Source organism: Myotis brandtii, unplaced genomic scaffold (assembly GCF_000412655.1).
Source record: "Myotis brandtii unplaced genomic scaffold, ASM41265v1 scaffold115, whole genome shotgun sequence".
In the NCBI taxonomy this organism is placed as follows: Eukaryota; Metazoa; Chordata; class Mammalia; order Chiroptera; family Vespertilionidae; genus Myotis; species Myotis brandtii.
In genome coordinates, this window is record NW_005353967.1 from 15,793,755 (window position 1) to 15,817,694 (window position 23,940).

Here is a 23,940-nt window from a genome sequence, read left to right on the forward strand (position 1 = left end):
GCCTGGGCCTCCCTCTTTGAGGCGATCAATTGCAGGGCTCCACCATTGATTGCTGTGCAGAGGGTGGCCTGGGCCCCCCTTTGCGGGGCGATTGTGGGGCAATGGCAGCCCCCCCCCCCAATCGCATCGCACCCGCCTTGGCTGGCCTGGCGTTAGTGTGTGTCATAGCATGGTCAGCCGGAAGGTCGTCCAGACGGTCATTCTACTGTTCGGTCGTTCAGTTGATTTGCATATTATGCTTTTATTATTATAGATAGTCTCTATGCTGTACATCACATCCCCATAACTTATTTTATAACTGGAAGTTTGTACCTATTTGACTCCCTTCAATTAACCCCGTTTGAATGATGCTGGCTCCTTTTTCCTAAGCTGGAAGATGGTTTCTGGGTGTGGGTGTCAAGGGGCAGGCACACCCAAAGGCAGATGAGATGCATGCAGCTGGGGAAGAGGTGGGTTAGCATGACAGCGGCCTGCATTCCCCCAGACTGAAATGTCTGGCCCTCTCTAAGATCTGCCTTGTTCCACCAAAAGTGGATTCTGATCTCAGAGAAGCCTGTCATCCAAGCGATTAATTAAGGTGAAACTTTCAACCTGCTTATTTTGACCTTTCTTGTCTTTCTGAAATATAATTTCCATTTTGGGAGCAGTCAGTGGGATAATGTCGGGGTGATGGATTTCCTTATGTGTGGACATTAATACAAAATAAGAAAGGGGTTCTGTTTCATACAGGTAGCATCTTATTTCTGTATTTTTATAATTTTGTCTCTGCAATTTTCCTATCTAATGAGTTACTTCTCCTTCGACAATATTGATACCTGAAGGTCAGGACACAGTTCTGTTGGTTGGTTATATGAGGACTCCGGTAATAAATGCTCTTCTTATTATTTGCAGATGCAGAAGCCATGGAGTTGAGCTGCAGCGAAGTACCTCTTTACGTAAGTTCCTAAGCATTGGGCTTCAGGTTGAAGTGGCCCTTTTCTTAGACTTGAAACCCATGTGACTGAAGTGGGGAGAAAGGCTTTGCTCATTACTGAGCTGAGGCTTTTGAAAAACAACACACAGTGCTACTGTCTAGTTTATTTGCATGAAGTCTTTTAAAACTAGTTGGCTCCTGGTTTCCAAGTCTGGGTTTTAATTATATTTCCCCAAGTAACTTTTTAAAAACTGGATTAGCTCTGGACTAAAAATACTCAATTCATCCATATAGATGATTTTTGAATATATTGTTTTATGATAATATCCTGATAATAGCCAAGAACGTGTTCTGTGTGTGTCTTTTTGAGGGAAATGTTCAGTGATAATTGTGTCAGTTAAAAACATGAAATAGAAATTCAAAGGAAAGTGCTGGGCTATATACATAGATTACGTGGGAGATCGGGTGACAGAGTTGCCCAGTAAGATTCCCGGTCAAGGTGCCTTCTGGGTTGAGGGAGGATTCTGTTGTTGAGAACAGATACTGGGTGTAACAGGGAAGTGATGTGATTGTCTCATCTTACAAAATGGCAGATTGTTTCCTCTTCCCATCTTCCTTTTTCAGACAAAACCTTTTTTCTTGGAACCCGTGTTGATGGGGGTGTGAGTATGGATATGTGTAGGAGGGCTGCTTTTTCAGGTGGCCTTTGAGTTATCCTCTCATGGCATGCAGCAAGAGTACAGGATCTAGCATAAAAGATCTGACCTCATTTCAGATTAATCCTTAATAGAACAATATCAAGGATTTGGAACAAGTTTAATCAGAATCCTCAGTCAATTAAAATATATTAATCCACTTCCTCTTGCCACACTTTACTACCCAAGTAACGCTCTCTCTCAACCCCTCCCCACTCTTCTTACATGTATCCCACTCTATTCTCTGAAGAAACACTAAATGATCAAGTAAATGGATGCAAAATAATACCCCCCTCTCCTGGGTTACCCAGTAGTCTATAGTACTCTCTTTAGGTTGTGATTTGCAGGTCATAAAATGTGTCTGTAGACAGGCTTGGCCCAGCCATAATTAAAGATTAAAAAAAAGACTGCTCTAATGCTAAATTGTAAAGTATCCCAAGTTTTATTCAATTATTTATTTTGTACTTACTTCCTCCTCAGTTGTATTCATTCCAACCTGCTTCCCTACCTCAAACCAAATAAACAAATCCACAAACCTAATCCTGGTAGAAAACCTTGTGGTTGGTCAACATACTGGTGTAGCTATATTGAACTTAGGATTATGCCCAGACTAGGGAAGAGTCAGTTAACATTGCCTAAAGGAGAGAAGAGAGCTAAACAGACCAAACAAACATTTTTTTCCTGTCATATAATATGTACTAATTAGAATAAAATGAAAAATACCAAAGTGTTAAGAAAACAAGTCATTCATAATCTTACCCCCTATAAATAGTGTTATGTTAAAACATTAATACACTTTATTGCCCTAGCTGGTTTGGCTCAGTGGATAGAGCATTGGCCTATGGACTGTAGGGTCCCAGGTTCAATTCTGACCAAGGGCACATGCCTGGGTTGTGGTCTTGATCCCCAGGAATGATACAGGCAGTGAGTAAACTGGCTTATAGCTAACTAGTGGCCTGGTGCATGGATTCGTGCACATTGAAAGGAAATTAATTAGAAGACATATTTTAATATCATTATTCGCCCTTTCTCTATAATAGAAGTGTCAACCAAATTCATGATCAACAATGACAGATCAAAACATGTGCATGCGATTGGCGCCAGCAAAAGCTTTATACGTATCGCCCATACGCAAGTCAACGTTTATTTTTAAATTGTCAGTGTGCGTCATATGTACTGACTGGTCGGTTGGTTGGACGGTAGGATGGACAGTTGGATGGTCACTTAGCCTTTTAGATATATAGAGGATTCCTATATATCTAAAAGGCTGTCACAACATGAATTAATTGCTTTCAAAATCACTTCACCATGGTTTGGTATTAAAAGGCAAAGTTTACTGTGTGCATGTGAGTGCATACCAGTGCCTGACTGTCCACAGCCTGTGTAGACCCAGGTTTCCAGAATGCTGGATGGTGTTCCCATGATGGCTGCTCTTTGTGGTGGTTAACTGAGGTAGATAAGAACCTATTAACTCCAGAATGCTTATGCAGAAAGAAGGTCCAGCAGCCATCAAAACTCTAAGTGGGACTCAGGCAGCAAGGACTCTCTTCAGAAGGGCTTCTTGGTCCGAGCAACAGAAATAGCCTGGAGAGGAAGCCGATGAAATCTTGTTGTCCTTAGCCTTTAAGGTAGACTATTCAAATGAAAGCCATTAAAATTCAACCAACCAGTCCAGCCAGTCTTGCTCAGTGGTTAAGCATTGACCTATGAACCAGGAGGTCTGGGTTCCATCCTGATCAGGGCACATGCCCAGGTTTCAGACTCGATCCCTAGTAAGGGGCATGCAGGAGGCAGTCTATCAATGATTCTCTCTCATCATTGATGTTTCTGTCTTTCTCTCTCTCCCTCTCCCTTCCTTTCTGAAATTAATAAAAATATATTTAAAAAACAAACAAAAAAACACACGTTAATACATTTTATTAATTCTAAGGCACATTTTTTTTCTTATTTTCATATCTGTGAAATTGAGATGCTCCTACACCATGCATCCTGGCAGAAGTCATGATGTAGCTGTCATTACCTAAGCATGTGTGACCTTGGTCACATGGCTTATATTGTTGTCACTTCAGAATAGTTATGAACTTTGCTGGCACAACATGAATTAATTGCTTTCAAAATCATTTCACCATGGTTTGGTATTAAAAGGCAAAGTTACTGTGTATATACAAAGACATGGAACCAGTAGCATGATACATGATGAAATCTGTATAAGTTAAAACAAAATGCTAACACAAAAAAATGGGCAGTTTTTCTTCTAGTGGCATATAAAATGCATATTTTATATGGTTTTCTATTGCTCTGACCAACTGATGGCATCTTATATTAATTATGTATATTTTATATGTACATAACTGTATGTACATATATATGTTGTAACCTGATTTTTTTCACTTAACATTTTATGTCAATATTATTACAGATTGACCTAAACCAATCTGACCATTTGGCCTCATCAGTAAGGAGGTCAGTGAGGGTTATATTATAATGAAAACAAGTCTTAAGCCAAATTCATTGAATAAGTAATATGTAAACAGAGCAGACACAAAGGCTGTGCAGCAACTGGTTCCTGTATCTTGATGCAAGCCTCCTGTCTGCCCACGGCCTTCAGAGGTTGGATAAATATGCACGTCTAGTTTCTCCCAGCTTACTACAATCTGGTTTATAAATCCTTATATTTAAAAATTCGTAGTATACTTTATTTTAAAAAAGCAAAAAGAAAAAATTAAAACTATGTTTAACCCTATCATCGATGATAAGCATTATTGACTTTTTTTTTATTCTTCCAGAATTTTATCTATATTTGTGTGGAATTTTATCGAAGGTTCTTTTGCATTTGTTTAGATGATGTGTTTTCTTATTTGACTAATTGTGATATATTACATTGGATCTCTTAATTTTGATGCTTTCAAGTACTTCTACCAATCCTATTGAGTTGTTTTAACAGGTTCTTTTGGGAAAACAAATTAAGATAACACTGTTAAGAACATAATTTAGGTAGAACCAAAAAAACCCTAGAAATTGTAAAGAGTTATAACATTGAGATAATATCTTAAAATTATAAAACTACTAAGCATAATAATTGTATGCTAATGAATTGGAAAAGCCTCAGTAAGATAGACTTTAAAAATATAAACTACAAGATTGATCTCATAGAGGATGAGATCACATAAATAGAACAGTGGTCATGAAGTAAGAAAATGTTGTTAGAAATTATTCCCCAACTTCTTTTTGCCCTTTAAAAAGAGCACCTCATTCAGGTGGGTCCTATCGGTGATAATTTGTTTAATTTTTTGGCTTTTTATGGCAAACGTTTTCCCCCCTCACATTTTTTGGCAAATATTTTTGTTTGCTTGTCTTCAGGAAGGAGACTCTATCTTAGTATTAGGGATGCAAGGATATTCCTGAACTCAGCCCCAGACTCACTCTGACTTTGAAAATGAACTATGAGCCCTAACTGGTTTGGCTCAGTGGATAGAGCGTTGGCCTGTGGACTGAAAGGTCCCAGGTTCAATTCCGGTCAAGGGCATGTACCTTGGTTGCGGGCACACCCCCAGTAGGAGGTGTGCAGGAGGCAGCTGGTCCATGTTTCTCTCTCATTGATATTTCTGACTCTCTATCCCTCTCTCTTCCTCTCTGTAAAAAATCAATAAAATATATTTTAAAAAAAAAAGAAAAAAGAAAAAGAAAATGAACTATGATGATCCGCTTGCTATTGCCGGAAAAGAGAAACACTGCACTCTGATAAGTTAGAGAAGAAGCAGGGATTGACAAGACTGGTAGCTAGGAGTTTTATAGTATTGATCTGCAAACCTTAGGGATGTGAACACTGCAAATCCAATTTTCAGTCTCTGAGCAGCTTCCTGCATCTGTATTTAAAAGGGCAAAAAGGAGTAGTTCTGGAGGGCCAACCTATTTTTTCGCAATAGAAAAGATACAGTTTTTGCCTGACTGGCATAGCTCAGTGGTTGAGTGTCTACCTATGAACCAAGAGTTCACTGTTCAATTCCCAGTCAGGGCACACCCCCGGGTTGTGGGCTTGATCCCCAGTAGGGATGTGCAGGAGGCAGCCCATCAATTATTCTCTCTCATCATTTATGTTTCTATCTCTCTCTCCCTTTCCCTTTCTCTCTCTGAAATCAATAAAAACATATTTAAAAACAGGTACAGTCTGGGTTGAGATCTAGGTTTAATCTTTAGATTGAATGGTGGCTTAAGCTAGGGAAGAGTTGTAGTGATGAAGCTGATGAGAAGAGTGAAAGTCTGGGGACTTAGTATAATTGACCTACGATGTTTATAGCATAAAACTCGTGGACATCACTTGCGAGTTTGAAAGTCCTATTTGTTATTTTTATTTTGTTTGTTTTAGTTTGTTGCTTTTAGTCTTATAGTTGTCATTTTCCAGTTTGTACATAAAAAGAGATAGGAAATGATGCAAGTAGAGCTTGAAAGAAGAGATTTTCGCTGACTGGGTATTTGATTGAATTTTGAGAGAGGAAGAGATTTTGCATTCACAAGCTAAATTGTGTGTTTTTGCTGGTGAATGTTTTTTGGTTACTTTTAAAATGGACTTTTCCTTAAATTTTTGTTAAGGAAGGTTTTAAAACAAATAAATATACTTATTATTCACTCCTTTTCACATTATATTTTTATATAAAGTGTAATTAGCAATAATCTTCCCAAAAAATCAGTTCAGAACTGCTGTGACTAACACAGAAGAGCTCTTTCTTGGGAAATTGTTGATTTCAAAGGCTTTCCTACCCTTTTTTGTCAATTGGAATAGTTTTATGTTAAATGATTATTTAAATAATACTCATTATTAAAAATAAATAAAATTATTAAGAAGAAAGTAAAGATCACCTGAAATTCTACGTTTGAAAGAACTTTCCTTATGTGTGTGCATTTTTCTTATCCTGGGCAGATTTCATTAATGCTTCCCCACCCCCACACTTACATTTACTACCTCACTTTCTGTCCTCCAGCCTAGTGCCCTTGCTCTCAGGAGCAGTAGTCACCCCTGGGAACTTGTTGGAAATATACATTCTCAGTCAGACCTTCCCTCAGACCCACAGAATCAGCCACTCCTGGTGTGGGACCCAGCAATATGTGTTTTAGCAGAACCTTCGGGTAATTCTGATGGAGTGCACTAGAGTTTGAGAACCAATGACAGTGTACGTATTTCCACCCTTTTCTGTGCTCATACAACATATACATACATAATACAGATACAATCTTTAATACAATCATTAAAAAAAATCTGGATCAGATTATGTAGACTTCTCTATTTTTTCCAACTCAGCAGTACTTGTAGAAATTTCTCCATCATCAGGTGTAGTTCAGATTTACTCTTTTAATCAGGGGTGGGGAACACCAAGCCCGCCATTTGGTCTGGCCCTGCCAAGGCATTAGGGTTAAGTTAATTAAATGTTTGACCAAATATAGCAGGCTAATTTTTAAGTTGATAATTTTGTATGGCCCGAGAATGATGTTATAAATATCCAAATGGCCTCTGACACAAAAAAGATTCCCCACCCTTGTTTTAAATGAATGGGTGTGGATTTAGCCAATTCCCTGTGGATAGGTAGTCACTGTGTTTTGGTCCTTGGCAACCATGAACAGTTATTCACTAGACACCCTTGTGCATGTCCTTGTCCATGTGTCCTTATATATTAATACTTTTGTCTTGATGAAGTAGATTCCCAGGAATGGAATTGCTGGATGAAGGGTGTACACATTTCAAATTTTAATGGGTTGCTTTGCAAATTAGATGTCACAGTTCACATTTTATTCAGGGCTATTAGAAATATTTAATACCTAGTACCTCAGCTTTAATAACTGGTAATTATGGCCCTGGCCAGGTGGCTCAGTTGGTTGGAGCATCATCATGTAAACCAAAAGGTTGGGGGTTTGATTCCTGGTCAGGGCACATACCTAGGTTTCCGGTTCTATCCTTGGTCGGGGCTTGTGCAGGAGGTAGTGGGAAGCAGCCGATAACTGTTTCTCTCTCACATCAATCTCTCTCTCTCTCTCTCTCTCTCTCTCTCTCTCTCTCTCTCCCTCCCTCCCTCCCTCCTCCGTTCTCTAAAATCAGTGAACATGTCCTCAGGTAAAGATAAAAGAACAAAACAAAACATAAAAACCCTGGTAATTATGAAATTGGGGGCTGTGTTCTCATTTTCATTGTGCACAGAAAGGTAGCTTTTTAAATTTTGTGTTATTAACTTCGTAAAAGTTCCAAAAAAATTATCTTGCTTTATTTAACCTCTCCCCACCCTCCATGGTGCTTCGTTTCTGCTATTTCCCAAATTCTGGTTACTATAAGCACTTAATCCATGGAGATTTTATAACATCTGCAGAGGGTGTGTCTGTGAACCCTTGCGTGTGGGCCCTCGCTCTCTTCCACCCTTCAGGAGTGTTAATGGTAGCAACTGCCTGAGAAGAGTATGATCATTTCTTTCTCTGGAAACTGCAAATTGTATAACCATTTGGGCAGAGGAGTTTCCACTTCAGTAGCTTGTTGCCAGCTGGATCTGAGCTGCTTCCCGATTCCCTGAACATTTTATGTTTATATTATTCTTTTATTCTGAGTCACAGTCTCCTGCTGTTTGGTCCCAAGAATATTGGTTGTTGCTGTGCTCATTGCATATATGAATTGAAGGGTCAATCTGATGTTTAGGGATCCGATTAGCACTTCAAGTAGCTGCGCTAAACTACTCTCCCATTCGACCTCTTCTATTTCTGGGGCTCGGTGTGGTTTTCTTGAATCCTTGGCCAAGTGCACTCCTCTTGGTCCCAGCCTTCTGGGGGAGGACCCGAGGACAGGTTCCTGGGCCGGTTTCCTAGCCCAGAGAGGCAGCTTCCTATTGAGGCGGTAAGTGACTTGGTGGCTTTGTTCTGCATTCACCTGGCAGACGCCTCCTTCCTGATTCCTGCAAATCTCTCCGGCTTCTGGTTCCTGTTGAAGGAAATCCTGTCCTCCAGCTGCTGCCTTCTCTGCTGTGGCTGTGCGTCCCTGATGGGCCCCTGTGACGGCCACTCTTGACCATCAGCTCAGAGTATTAGTACATGATCACACCTTCAGACCTTTGCAGATGCCGAAATGAAGGTTTCTAGAAGCAGTGACTTATTTGATCAAATTAACTCAGATGGTTTGACATGCAGGATTTTTAAATGCTGTGTTAGAAGCCGTACGTTTATTTACTAGTGGCCCAGTGCACGGATTTGTGCCCATTGAAAGGAAAGTAATTAGAGGAAATATTTTAATAACAATATTCACTATAATAGAAGTGTCAACCAAATTCATGATCGACAATGACAGATCGAAACACATGCATGCGATTGGCACCAGCGAGAGCTTTATATGTATCATGCATGCATGAATCAACGTTTATTTTTAAATTGCCAGTGCGCATCATATGTACCGGCTGGTCAGTTGGTCAGATGGTCAGATGGACATATGGTCGGTCACTTAGCAATATATATATATAAAATTATTCTTTTGTGCAGAAAGTGAGTAGTAGATCCCATAATGAGCCTGAGGTTTTCCCACCTTCACTGGTTAATGAAAATGACTTTCCCCATTGTGCTGGCACCACAACACCCTTGAGTACCTGGCCAATTTCCCCATTGGCCATGTACTCCAGGGTGTCATTTTATCCTTTCCTGCCCTGCACTGTCCCTTGAGCTTTACAACATGAAGAATGCTGCCATCTGGACCTTAAAGTCTCTTGTTTGTCTCACATTATTTGTCCTTTTAGAGAATGCTGCCTGTAACTAAGTCTGGGCAAGCCCTGACCCTCTAAAGCTCATTTGCTCACCAAATTCTGGGCCCAATGACTTGATGGTCATTTGCCCCATCAAGTTCTCCAGCTCAAGTTAGTAGATATTTCATTAACTCAGGTGTCAGAGGGTGGGGGTGAAGGTTTTTGTTGTTGTTTAAATACATGTCAGTGTAGATAATTCTGGTTTTCAGAATGGAATCAGGAGGGGCTTTTACCTGAAATAAACTTGTAGATCACGAGTTTACTTTGTGAAAATTTGTTTTTAGCAAATTATATTAACATTACCAGTGTCTCAACTTAAAAACAGCAGCCTGTGCATCTCAACTAATTGCCACCTGTTGGGTGGTTTCCATTGTTCAAGCTGGGCTGGCTGAAGTTGGCTCTCCTTGGTGGCTCTTGCTCTCTGCTCACTTAACTTGACCCTTTTCTACCGTCTCTGCCTGGTTTTGCTTTTACCTTTTTGCCTTTTCTCCTGTTTTTCTGTTGAGGGGCAAATGAAGCCCAAAGCATGGCATGTTCTAGCCATAGAGCAGGAGAGCCGTGGGAGCTCCTTCACGCTGCTTGGTCAGCAGCCACTAGATGTCAGCTCCTGGGAAGTCCGAGCTCCTTCGCTGCTGCAAGAGATTGCTTGATGGTTCTGGCAGGAACAGAGGGGAAAAACCACTTCTCAGACTTGAACAAAACCTCTGACTTAGAGATGTTATATAAATCCTCCATTGACTTCAACCCTGTCCAGATTCTTAAAGAAACTGTATCTTTTCCTCTCAACACAATGGCACTTTATAGTGTCCCCTTCTACAGTTACCAATGAGACCATAGACTTCTGACAAAAGGCCTGAAGGGAAAATGTCCAACTCCAGGAAACCACAGGCAGCATGAGCCCAGCACCCATCTTTGAACGAATTCCTTTGTGCCTGGGGGCTGTGGGTATATAAGTACCAAGTGTTCTTAACGTCTTATTGTCTCACTTCCCAGATTTCAGTGACAGTCCCACAGTTTTGGGTAATATGTAGCCCTGTATTTTTTTTTTTTAACACAGAACTTGAAGTAACTGACATTTGTTCTATTTGAGTTTAAAAAAATTATTACCATCTTAAGCAAGAATTTTAGGCATGGTGGGTATAGGTCAGATTTTTGTCTGGGAGAGTTGTAGAAGAAATAAGATGTGATCCAGTGAAATGTTTTATTTACACACTAGAGCTGGGTGCACGAGATTTGTGCACTTGGGCGGGGTTGGGGAGTGGGGAAGGGGTCCCTCGGCCTAGCCTGTGCCTTCTTGCAGTCACAGTCCAGGACCCCTTGGGGGATGTCTGCCTGTCCACTTAGGCCCGATCTGTCCGGGGATCGGGCCTAAGCCGGCAGTCAGACATCCCTCTCATAGTCCAGGGCTCTTGTAGTCCGGGACCCCTCGCCCCTTACTGCCTGCCTGCAGCGGAGGTGGGAGAGGCTCCTGCCACCGCCGCTGTGCTTGCCAGCTGTGAGCCCGGCTTCTGGCTGAGCTGCTTTCCCCTGTGGGAGCACACTGACCACCAGGGGGCAGCTCCTGCATTGAGCATTTGCCCCCTAGTGGTCAGTGCACGTCATAGTGACCGGTTGTTCTGCCGTTCTATTGATTTGCATATTAGGGTTTTATTATATAGGATTCTGCAAAGGCAGCTTTCATGAAAGGTGTGATATATAGTGATGCATTATCAACAATTTCTTCTGCTCACCCCCAAGGCTCTCTGTGTGTGTGTGTTGAATAATTTGTTTCCAATTCCTGACTCCTTTTCTTTTCCATAATTTAATGCAGTCTGGCTTTACCTTGTTCTATTTATCAAAACTGATTTCATGAAGATTGTGTCACTTATTTTGCTCTTGCTCAATCCAAGGTGTCTTTTTCTTAAGTCCTTTAGTTACAATGCACTATTCCAAGCACTAAGGATATAGCCAAGATGGAAACAGACAAGGTCCTAGGACCCCATTCTCTCAGAACCCACTTGAGAGTGGAGAGATGGACAATAAAGTAGGTACACAAATAAAAGCAGAAGGACTTCAGATAATGGTATGTTTTAGGACAGTACAACAATGTGATATGGTAGAGAATGTGTGGGAGAGACTAAATTGATAGGGTGGGAGTCAGGATCCATGGAGAGCCTTCTAGAAGAAGGATAAGAAACAAAGGCCCTAAAGTAGGAATAAACTTAATGTATTTGAGGGGCAGCAAAGGTCAATGTGGCCAGTGCATCATGAGAGGAGACAGGTCCCAAAGGTGGGCAAAGTTAGATCATGGAAAGCTTTGATGGCCAAGGTAATGAATTGAGAAATTGGTGGGAGTTTAGTGGGGAAGCTATCTGATCTGATTTATTATTTTAAAATGTACTTTTGGTGTCCTCCAACTCTGCTGGTTCTCTTCGAGTTCTTTCTTTGTCTATTGAGCTTTCTTCTCTGCGTACGTGGGTGTTCCCCAGGGCCCACTCCTTTTTCCTCTTCTAGGCAAGCTCATCTCTCCTTGTTTCAACCATGGCTCCTCCTTGAAGGCTCTCCTCCTGACCTCTGCCCATGCCACATCTTCGGTTTCCAGATGGCCTGTTTGCTTTCTATTCAATTATCCAGCCTTAGCTTCAAGCCCAGACTGTTAAATTTAAAAAAAGTTCTCTTCTAAAGCAACCCCTTTTCCAACTTCCTGATGCTGGTTACCATACCACCATTCTCCCAGGTAACCCAGCTTTGGATATGTGTTTTCATAATTGCTCCATTTCTTTATTCTCTGTAGTTGATCAGTCATCAAAATGTGTTGATGGACATGGCTGTCTCTTTTTTCTCCTCTGCCAGTATCCTAATTTATCTTTGGATTTCTGCCTTTAGCCTCCTCAGAGTTGCCCTATTCTCAGACTTTGTGAACACTTTATTCTCCCCGTTCAATATTGGTTGTCCCCCTACATTTATCTCTTGTTTTGTAGCCATGTCATCTCTCTACATTGGTAGACTTTCTTCTCTTATCTCCAGGACTTTCCTCAAAATGTTCTAGTTCCATAACCAGGACTGTTGCTAAGGTAGGAATGGGGTACCAGGTTGTATCTAGTTTATGACACTGGAAAGCTGTGCATTTGGTATTTTCTTGGCAATTTTCTAAGGCTTGATTTCACTTTATGGGCGAGGTTATCATTTTGGAATCTACTTAGCAACAATCAGGATATATTTCTACCCCATTGTGTCTTGGGAATAGCCTGTGGGCTGAAGGGCTGGGCTTTCCAAAGCCAAGGGTAATTCAAAGAGAGTAACAGCTTCCTGCTTTAAAAAATGGATTATAATTTAAAAATTAAAATGCCATTTAGTAATACCAACATTCACATTTTAGTAGGACAAACCATTTGGAGCAAAGTAAACACCTGGGTCCAATGAAATAGCTTGAACATGAAACATTTCTAATAAATCTGTCATATTCTAAACACTGTACAGTACAGTATACACTTTAATGAGTTCTCATTTAATGTTTTACAAAAACCCTGTGAGGTAGGAATTAGCCTCCATTTATAGATAATAAAATTGAGGTTTGAAGAATTGGGTTGGTATTCCTTCATCAGCATTTATCTATTTGGGCCAGGAACTGTGATTGGCACAGTGAGGTTGGCCATTCAGCTGAATTATGATGGAACTTGGATTTGAACCACATATCAGTCTAGGTTGCTCTCATTTATACTATAATAGTCCCACGGACACAGAGTGTTACCCTTTGTTATATCAAAATTCCTAGTGTAGCCAGCTGGTGTGGCTCAGCGGTTGAGTATCAACCTATGAACCAGGAGATCATGGTTGGATTCCTGGTCACGGCACATACCTGTGTTGTGGGCCTCATCCCCAGTAGGGGGCGTGCAGGAGGCAGCCAATCAATGATTCTCTCTCATCATTGATGTTTCTATCTCTCTTTCCCTCTCCCTTCCTCTTTAAAGTCACTAAAAATATATTAAAAAAATACCTAGTGTAATGTTCAGTGCACTGTAGACTTTCAGTAAATGTTTGCTGATTGCATTTCTGCAGAATCATTGACTGGGAGGCAAGCTTGCTCTCTGACCCTTTATAAGAGCACTCCAGATAATGGCTGTGGTCATTGTCGGGGAGGACCCCAGTGACAAAATGTTTGATGATAAAGATGGTGCTTGGGCACACCTGTGACATTGTATAAACTCCTTCCATCATAAGCTCTAACCATACCCTCCTCCTCTCACTTCTTTATAAATGTCATACTTATTTCCTCTGAAAGTCCTCTAGTCTCTCTACTTTTATTTGAGGGGCTTTTGTTTCATGTCTCATCCGTTAAGCTTGTAAATACCAGGACAGCAGGGATTTATTTTTTTTCTGTCCATTGACTTTTCAGTGCCAGCTGAGCACCATGCTCAGTGAATACTTGTTGAATGAATACAAGGTTCTATTTAGTTCCATTCAATAAACTGTTCCAGGTTCAACCTGCAGCACAGTTTAGTTTCATTGTTTGCTCATTTCTCTCCTATTGTGTATGTTTCCCCAGCAGGTATGTAACCATCCTTAATTTTGGGATGGGCACAGTCATGTTGGTTTTTGGTGCACTAAGGGTGCACAGAGTCCGGGGGATGGTCAAGCAGGAGGTGGCTATCATCACAAAGGTCAGGAAATTGGGAGGTTTCGGGGGAATATGTTCTAGAATTTGAATCAACTAAACTTTGAAGGTACTATATGGAAGATGTCAAAATTATGCAATAGAAATTAAGGAAATTTTTGTGGGGTAGACAGTTCCTACCTGAGAATTAGAATTTAACAATGAAAAAGTTCTGATAAATAGTAGGAAGTGAAAAGCTTACCTTCTCTAATAGAAGATACTTGAAGAGTCCCTTAACTTGGGAAAGATTATCTATGACCCATATCACATGAACTCCCCTTTGGCATTATTTACTAGTATCTCCCAGTTCTTATAGTTGCTATGCTCCATGTCTTTGGGGGAAACATATTTTTGCTACCTGTTTAGAGCAGCTTGTTGTGCTCTACAGAATGTTCTTAGACTTTGACTATTTCATTAGAATCACACTACTAGTTTGCAGAGGAAGTGAACTTAGAGATGTTAGGTGACTTCGCATGAGTGCATTCGTGCATGCATTCATTCACATGACAAATTTTATGTGCCAAGTACTAAGTGAGATGTATAGGCAGGGACAGATGGAGGTTTTGTGGGGCCTGCAACTTATGCAATTTGAAGGATTCCTTTCCTGAAAAGGAATACAAAACTATAAATACAAACTTAGATCAAAAGTGAGTATAATGAGAAATTACAAAATTTTAAAAAGCTGACAAATTCCATAAACATAAAAAGTATTTCCAATTCAGCTTCCTCTTAGCCAGATCCTGAAAATTCCTTCAGACACACAAACAGGAAGGGAAGTGGATCCAATAGAGAGAGAGAGATTTAGGGAGAAAGCTCAAAGTAATTTAGAAACAGTTGCTGGTGTAGACCATGTTAAAGAGTAAGTTTATCCTCTGTAAAATTCCCAAAGACTTTTGTGCCAACTTGGAATTTGAAATGACCAGGATGCGGAGCAGCATATAGATGAAAGCTGGTTTCTGCGGGTGATCCAGGGGTGTGGGAAGTGGTGAGCATGATAGAGAATTTGAAAATGTAGGTCACTAAAACGGAATAATGCATTTAAACATCAACATAATTGTTTATTGTTTAGAACATGGCCTTAGTGGCCCTGGCTGGGTAGCTCAGTCGTTTAGAATGTCATCCTGACACCCTAAGGTTGCAAATTTGATCTCCAGTTAGAGCACATACAAGAAGCAACCAATGAATACATAAATACATGGAACAACAAATTGATGTCTTTCTCCCTCTCCCTTCCCTCCCTCCCTTCCTCTATCTCTCTCAAATCAATTAAAAAAGCTTAGAATATGGTCTTAGTTATTGAAAGTGGCTTTCTAGAAAGAAGAAACATAGCTTCTTGTATTCCTTTGAGAACAGATTACAGATCCACAGAAAAAAAATAAAATGATCACCGAAGCAACTATTTTTAGCAGATTATTTAATAAAGTTGCAACATTAAAGCATTAATCCATTTAAATGTCCTTGGCTACCCATAAATTAGATTAAGAATATTTGTAGGTTAAACAAGAATCACACATTTTGCCATTTAAACTCATAAAATGTTGTATAAATGAGGTACTGCATGTTTTAGTAAGGCACTGAAAACATTTTGTGTGAATCATAATATAAAAATATTCCAAGGATTAGTGAATCAAGTATGAGCTGAATGACTTTTTGGGGATCTGAGATTAGCTTTCATAATAATGCAGTTGTCTGCTTTTATTTTGAATTGTGACTTTTATGGCTCTTTACACCTATTTTTCATTAATGTTTTGAAAAAGTTACATATGAATGAAATTATAGTTTAGCAGGAGAGTGCCCTCTTTAATAAAACTCACTGGCAAACACTTTTGCTATTCACACTAAAATGTTTGCATTCAGATTTTTATATACTAGATTCATTTGAATTGGGAGCAACCTGTACATCCTTGTGTATTCTTGAATTTTAAAAAGGTATTTATACATGGGTGGGAGAGAATTAAATATGAAAATAGATGATACTGTGTCAAAACCACTAACTGAATTTAATTGTAAGCTTTCCCCCAGGCAAAACGGGGAAGAAAATAGGCCAAATTGTGGTGAGTATAAGTTGATAGATGACAAGTTGTCAGTGGAATTTCTGTGGGTAACTGCCACTGTGCTTTCGGTGGAAGCTGGGATGACTGGGAAGGATAATCAGCCATCAGATGGTGTGTAGGCTTTGATTAAAGAATGGGTACTCAGAATAATTTTTGAAGCATTTTTGATGGCAGAGATTTGAAAGCACCTTCAGCTTCTACCAATGAGTAGATAAACAATGGCATATTCATATGTGCAACTTCCTCTCTCCCATCCCTAACCCCTGGCAATCACTAGTCTCTTCTCCACCTCTATCATTTGGTCACTTCAAAAATGTTTTGTAATGAAGTCACCAAGCATGTGATCTTTTGAGGATGGCTTTTTTCACTCAGGATAATGTCCTGAAGATCTGTCCAACTTGTGTGCACCAGCAGTTTATTCATCCTTGCTGATGAGTAGTATCCCATAGTATGGATCTACCACAGTTTAACCATTCACCTATGCTGCAGTCTTTTGCAGCAAGGGTTCAGGAATCTAGAGAAGGGGCTGCAACATAAATGAAGAGACCAGACAAGAAATATAAATTTGGAAGGCATTGGGGAAAGCCAGGCGGAAACCCTCCTCTAGTAGAAAGGCTCTCTGACTTTTCCATCCCCTTTGCTTTTATTTACTGGAATATACATATGCCCTTTAGCAAAGCAAACACACATCAATGGCAAGGTTTGGTAAACAATAAAGGATTATCAGGTTAGGGAAATTGCCTTCAGCTGTTCAGCCAGAACTGTGATCGGCAAACTCATTAGTCAACAGAGCCAGATATCAACAGTACAATGATTGAAACTTCTTTTGAGAGCCAAATTTTTTAAACTTAAACTATATAGGTAGGTACATTGTTATTAACTTAATTAGGGTACTCTTGAGGCTTAGGAAGAGCCACACTCAAGGGGCCAAAAAGCCGCATGTGGCTCGAGAGGGGCAGTTTGCTGACCACGGAGCCAGAATAATACACAGATTTTCAGCCCTGCTGAATATCAAAGTCCATCAGCCTTCTGATGGACTTCTTGCATTTATTATGCTAACTACTGTTGGTCTTTGCCTCCAGCACACCTATTGTAGGACATTTTGATTGCTTCCAGGTGCTGGCTATTATAAATAAAGCTGCTATTAACAGGTCTATAGGTTTTTGTGTGGACATAATTTTCATTTTTTTATGGGATAAATGTCCAGGGATGCAATTATTAGGTTGTATGGAAAGTGTATGTTTAGTTTTTAAAGGAACTGACAAACTAATTTCCAGAGTGGCTGTACCATATTGTGTTCACACCAACAATGTATGAAAGATCTAAATTCATTGCATCCTTGTCAACATTTTGCATTATCAGTATTTTTAAAGAATTTTAACTTATTGATTTGCCAGGATTTTTGGCCTGAATGAGATAGGAGACTGATTGCATGAGGTACTTTGATTATTTTTTTTTCTATGAGTTTTTCTTTGTTTCTGTCTGACATGCTCAATAAGTGTAATATTAGGCTTTGATACCCCAAAGTGAAGACTGCTTATCAGTGTCCTCAGGAAGACCACCTTTCAATCCACCACAAGCTGTTTAATTGCTTGGGTTGGGATTTGTGACTGGCCAGCAGGTTCAATGACCACCACAGTGTCACCACATCTTGCAGAAGAAAAATGACACTTACATAAACTTTCAGATTAGCCCAGTCAGCATAGTCTGGTTCACTGGGACCTCATTCTGTTGTATTGTGGTTTCTTGAGGTTTCTTGAGTTTTCTGCTCCACCATTTGCTAATATTCGATAGAGGCAGGGCAGAGGGGATAGGAGGTTCACGGACACAATTTGGGTAGAATAGGTAAAACACTTTCATGGGTGTGTTGAAGGATTTCATGTTTGGGGACTGGACACTTAGACATTTTAGAACTGAATGCTTCTACTTGTGGCTTGTGACCTCTGCTTAGGTGGCATTTAACCCTATGAATTGCTTTGCCTTCATAAACCATGTAAAATACAGGAAGACTGCTCATCAGTGTCCTCAGGAAGACCACCTTTCAATCCACCACAAGCTGTTTAATTGCTTGGGTTGGGATTTGTGACTAGCCAGCAGGTTCAATGACCACCACAGTGTTACCACATCTTGCAGAAGAAAAATGACACTTACTTAAAATTTCAGATTAGCCCAGTCAGCATAGTCTGGTTCACTGTGACCTCATTCTGTTGTATTGTGGTTTCTTGAGGTTTCTTGAGTTTTCTGCTCCACCATTTGCTAATATTCGATAGAGGCAGGGCAGAGGGGATAGGAGGTTCACGGACACAATTTGGGTAGAATAGGTAAAACACTTTCATGGGTGTGTTGAAGGATTTCATGTTTGGGGACTGGACACTTAGACATTTTAGAACTGAATGCTTCTACTTGTGGCTTGTGACCTCTGCTTAGGTGGCATTTAACCCTATGAATTGCTTTGCCTTCATAAACCATGTAAAATACAGGTGGAGTATCTTCTATCTATTGAAAGCCATTGACAGATGGGGACAGAAGCAACCAAAATAAGCAACCATTGAGTCAGGCTTATTAAAACAAACAAACAAAAAATCTTTAAAGATACACTACTCCTCAGTCTGTTTTGGTTCAATTATCAACCTTCACTCAACCAGTGCTCCCACCTTCTCCGTTAACCAACTTCACATTTCCTGCCTAATATCTCTCTCCTTCCACTTCTGGGTTAAATGTATGACATTTGAGGTGAGCATCGAGCAGCATCTGGCACAGAATAAGCACTCAGGAAATGTTTACTGATTAGACTAACAGTCACAAACACTGTCATCAGCATCACCCTTCCCAATTTTTCTACGAATGAAAACCACCTAGTGGCCACTGTTCTAGCCAGATTAACCTCTCTCTGTGAATCATCTTGAGTATGCGTGCCTTTGAAAGAAGAGTTGGCCTGTTGATTTTGGGGAAGAGAAAGGAAGAAGATGCAGGGCAGCCCATGAAAGGAAACCAAGTTTTAGTGTGCCTGGTGTGTGCTTGGGGAAATCCAGTTTCTGGCCAGAGTTTCCTGGGATTGTGATTTCCTGGACACTTTTAGATGTTTGAAGAATATGTTTTTATAGACCATGTTGTCATCTCAGATGTTGACCTCTGATAACAGGAATGACATTGGCAGTGAGTAAACTAGCTCAGTGGTCGGCAAACTCATTAGTCAACAGAGCCAAATATCAACAGTACAACGATTGAAATTTCTTTAGAGAGCCAAATTTTTTAAACTTAAACTATATAGGTAGGTACATTGTTATTAACTTAATTAGGGTACTCCTAAGGCTTAGGAAGAGCCACACTCAAGGGGCCAAAGAGCCGCATGTGGCTCTCGAGCCGCAGTTTGCCGACCACGGAACTAGCTTATTGCTAATTGCTGAGTCGTGTGAGTGCATACGAGTGCTTGACTGTCCACAGCCTATGTAGACTCAGGTTTCAGGAATGCTGGGTGGTGTTCCCATGATGGCTGCTCTTTGTGGCGGTTAACTTAGGTAGATAAGAACCTATTAACCCCAGAATGCTTATGCAGAAAGAAGGTCCAGCAGCCATCAAAACTCTAAGTGCGACTCAGGCAGCAAGGACTCTTCAGAAGGGCTCCTTGGTCAGAGCAACAGAAATAGCCTGGAGAGGAAGCCGATGAAATCTTGTTGTCCTTAGCCTGTAAGGTAGACTAGTCAAATGAAAGCCATTAAAAACCAACCAACCAGTCCGGCCAGTCTGGCTCAGTGGTTGAGTGCTGACTTATGAACCAGGAGGTCACAGTTTGATTCCCATTCAGGGCACATGCCAGGGTTATAGGCTCTATCCTCAGTAAGGGGCAGCCAATGAATGATTCTCTCTTACTATTGATGTTTCTATCTTTCTCCCTCTCCTTTCCTCTCTGAAATCAACAAAAACATATTTTTTTTAAAAATCAACAAAACAACATTGACAGTGATTTTAATCTCTCTGTGTCAAAGTTAAATGTATCAAGGGGAAACATACAACATTTAAAACAGATTCTACTGAAGTTCATATGTCACAATTAGTCTGTTTTCTCACTGGAATGTGAGCTGTGAGGGCAGAGACTTTGCCTCTGCTTTCGCTGCTCTGTCTCAGGTACTGGGCTCAGTAGACACTGAAAAAAATGACACTTACATAAAGGAAAAGGACATTTAGTCTTAAATTTATAAATCATGACTTGTAAGGAAGTTCTAGGTCAACTTAGAAGTTTGGAGAAAAAATTCTGGTGTGAGACTTTTACTCAGAGGAGGAGACATTTGTAAAAAGGCCCCAGATAAGACAAAACATAGTAACTTACAGAAAGTCAAGGTGGTGCCTAGGGGACAAACAGCTTCCCAGACAATTTCCTTGGTAGGTGTCCTCTTCGCACGCTCTCCCTCTCCTTTCTCCTCTCTTTCTGTTCCTGCTTTACGTTCAGCAAGTATGATTATCTGCAATGTATGAATAATGTGTGATTTTAATCCTTAACTCGAAGGACCATTAATAGGGGTGTTTTCAGATTGGCAGCCCTGACGCTGCAGTGCTTGATTTTTGTAGAGCTGGGAGTGCTGGAGTTAGGATCCTGACCTGGTCATCTGAAACCTGCTGCCGTCTCTTCTACCTGAGTCTGACACCTACATAGACTCCAGGTCCTCTCTCCTGGGAATATGTGGCTGCCTACCTCATTCCGCAGGGGTACAGCATCACATGCCTTACCCTACATGGGCACCTGACCAGAGCTGGACCTAATAGTTAGTGTCCCTCTAGGTCCTAGCCCTTCTTGGCTGATCTCATCTTGTAGTTGCCTATGATAAGAGCAGAGAGGCAAATTCAGAAGGTTGTATGTCTAGAGGGTAACTTATATTTGAGGTAAGGGTGATAGTGTAAATGTGTAAAGCGTGTAAGGAAGCAGTAGTTGGTAATAAGAGGGTGACTATGCTTAGTCTATCCTGAGTTGGCGGGGATATTAGTTCTGGCTCTCATCTGACTGAGACATTCCTATCTCAGTCCAAGGATAAGAAGAAGAGCTTGACAGAGTGGGCTGGCTTGGGAGTTCCAAAGAGCAGACTTACAAATTATCTTTGAGTACTGAATCTAAGAAGAAATTGAGGAATGCCCAGATATGTAGATATAAATTACTATCATATATGTTTTAAATAGAGCCATATGTTCAATTTAATGTAACCATCCCTCATCTTTGAGCAGTATGCAGAGACAAGCTCATAGATTTCTATGAATTTTCTTCATAAAATTTTAAAAAACTTAGGTAAATTTTTTTATTGTCTCCTGGTAGTGACTTTCCATTAACCAAAAAAAGGATTAATTCTCTATAATTAAACAAAATACAAACAAAACACACACTGTATTAAATGCATACATTTTTATATAAACAGGTATGTGTGTTTCTGGAAGATAGAAGTTGATGAGTAATCCTGTACAGGCTGGGAGTAAACTAAAATCCTAGAATAATGGGCTTGGGAGAAAAATTGAGAGACTGCCAAATCTACCTTCTGCACTCAGAAATTATGAAGAGCCTGTTTCACTTGTGGGAACAGCTGCCCTAATCCTCTGCAAATGAAAATTCTGCCTGATTGGTTGAGTAGCTAGGCGTTTCTATTGCAACTTTCATTGTCTGATTGGTTAATTAATGTTTAAAATTTGTTTTTCTTTTGGTCTCAAGATAGTTTTATTTACTTGCAGCAAATAAAGGAGACAGGGGATTAATATCCAAAGCTCTGCCTCCCCAAGGGAAGCTTAACCATTGTTTATATACAGGGGTGGGCAAAAATAGGTTTACAGTTCATATGGAAAAGGACATGCAAGTTATGATTATTACGACAGCTTTATTAACTCAAAAGAATGTCATGATAGCACAGTAAGCCTACTTTTGCCCACCCTTGTACACTGTTTGGTCAATTACATATTGATTTCTTCTTTGCAGTTGGCTACTTTCACCTGGTTGAGTTCCTGTCAGCTCATCCTATTTACAGCTGCATCTACAAAAATATTATGCTACATCTTAACATTTAGCAAGAAATAACATTCAGGACTGTCCAGACCTTGAAAACGTTGTCCTATTTAACATTACTATAGTCTCTTAAACTTTCTGATCTCAGTATCACCACTTGTAAATGAGAGGTTCATACTAGATAACTTCTAGGATTTTCCAACTCTGATGTTCTATGATTTTACTGTCATTTCCCTCCTCCAGCCATTCTCTTACTTGACTTCCTTTTTGTTCAACTTGCTGATTTTATAAGGGACATGATGGGGCCTCACCTTTTCCTTGTGCCATCTTGTGTCATTATTTCATCTATCTATCCTGCTTCTTTCTTAAAAAATATATTGTTTTTATTTTTTATTTCAAAGAACAATAATGCTGGTTCATGCTTTGCTTATGATCATCAGTGACAATAGGTATGAGCATTGTCTTTGTAAATCTATATGAAATCCTATTGTTCTAAAGTTCTAACAGACATCTAGCCTAGCCACCTTATGTAGGTAGTGCTTATTCATTTCCTGGCACAGAATGAATTTATCTGGGTCATGGAGTAAGGGACCATGCTAGAGCACTCTGATTCTATGTCCTGTGTTTTCCCTTGGCTCTGGGGCCTATTTGGTTTCTTATTTCACCTATCAAAATATTCTAATATTTATTTCTGAGTATCATAGACCTCTACTATTTATTTATTTTCCAGCTTTATTATGATATAATAATCTCAATAAATTAAGATCTCAAATAATATCTTATATAATGTTATGTAATTATATAAATACTAGAGGCCCGGTGCATGAAATTCGTGCACTGGAGGGGGGGTGTCCCTTAGTCTGGCCTGCGCCCTCTTGCAGTCCAGGACCCTTACTCTTTACTGCCCGCCTGCTAGTTGCTCCTTACCGCTCGACTCACTGCTCCTTAGTGCTGCCACAGAGGCAGGAGAGGCTCCTGCCACCGCCACTGCGTGCTAGCCGTGAGCCCAGCTTCTGGCTCAGCTGTGCTCCCCCTGTGGGAGCGCACTGACCACCAGGGGGCAGCTCCTGCATTGAGCATCTGCCCCCTGGTGGTCAGTGTGCATCATAGCGACTGGTTGTTCTGGTTGTTCTGCCGTAACGGTCACTTAGGCTTTTATTATATAGATTAGAGGGCTGGTGCATGAAATTCATGCACGTCCCTCAGCCTGGCCTGCACCCTCTCGAAGTCTGGGAGCCCTCAAGAAATGTCCGCTTGCCAGATGTGAGGCTTTTATTATATAGATATTTTAAAATCTCAATAAATTGTTTAATTGACTTAAAATAACACTGTAAGTTTACATTGTACAGTGTACTAATTTGATAAATGTATGAGTTACAAAATGATTACCATCACAGTGTTAGCTAATATCTCTGTCATCTCATACAATTACCATTTCTTCTTTTATGATGAGAACATTAAAAATCTACTCTCTTAGCAACTTTTATATATAACTAGAGGTCCGGTGCACAAAAATTTGTGCCCTCAGGGGGGAGGGTCCCTCAGCCCGGCCTGTGCCCTCTTGCAGTCTGGACCCCTTGGGGGATGACCACCTGCTGGCTTAGGCCCACTCCCCAGGAGATTGGGCCTAAGCTGGCAGTCAGACATCCCTCTGGCAGCCCAGGAGCCCTCGGGGGATGTCCACTTGCCAGCGGGGAGCAGGCCTAAGCTGCAGTCAGACATCCTTAGCGCTGCTGAGGAGGTGGGAGAGGCTCCCACCACCACCGCTGTACTGGCAGCCATCAGCCTGGCTTGTGGTTGAGCAGAGCTCCCCCTGTGGGAGCGCACTGACCACCAGGGGGAAGCTCCTGCATTGAGCGTCTGCCCCCTGGTGGTCAGTGTGTGTCATAGTGACCAGTCATTCCCAGT

At 40.6% G+C, this 23,940-nt stretch overlaps 1 protein-coding gene across 6 annotated transcripts in view; it reads left to right on the forward strand.

Annotated features, from left to right (window-relative positions):
* The first annotated feature begins 892 nt into the window (after nucleotides 1–892).
* Nucleotides 893–23,940, forward strand: part of ARHGEF28 (Rho guanine nucleotide exchange factor (GEF) 28) — a 224,342-nt gene continuing 201,294 nt past the window's right edge. For all 6 annotated transcript variants that reach the window (XM_014549703.1, XM_014549713.1, XM_014549710.1 and 3 more), the window contains exon 1: nucleotides 893–935. In XM_014549703.1, coding sequence (XP_014405189.1) covers nucleotides 903–935 — 33 coding nt within the window. In that variant the 5' untranslated portion in view covers nucleotides 893–902. The remainder of the gene's footprint in view (nucleotides 936–23,940) is intronic.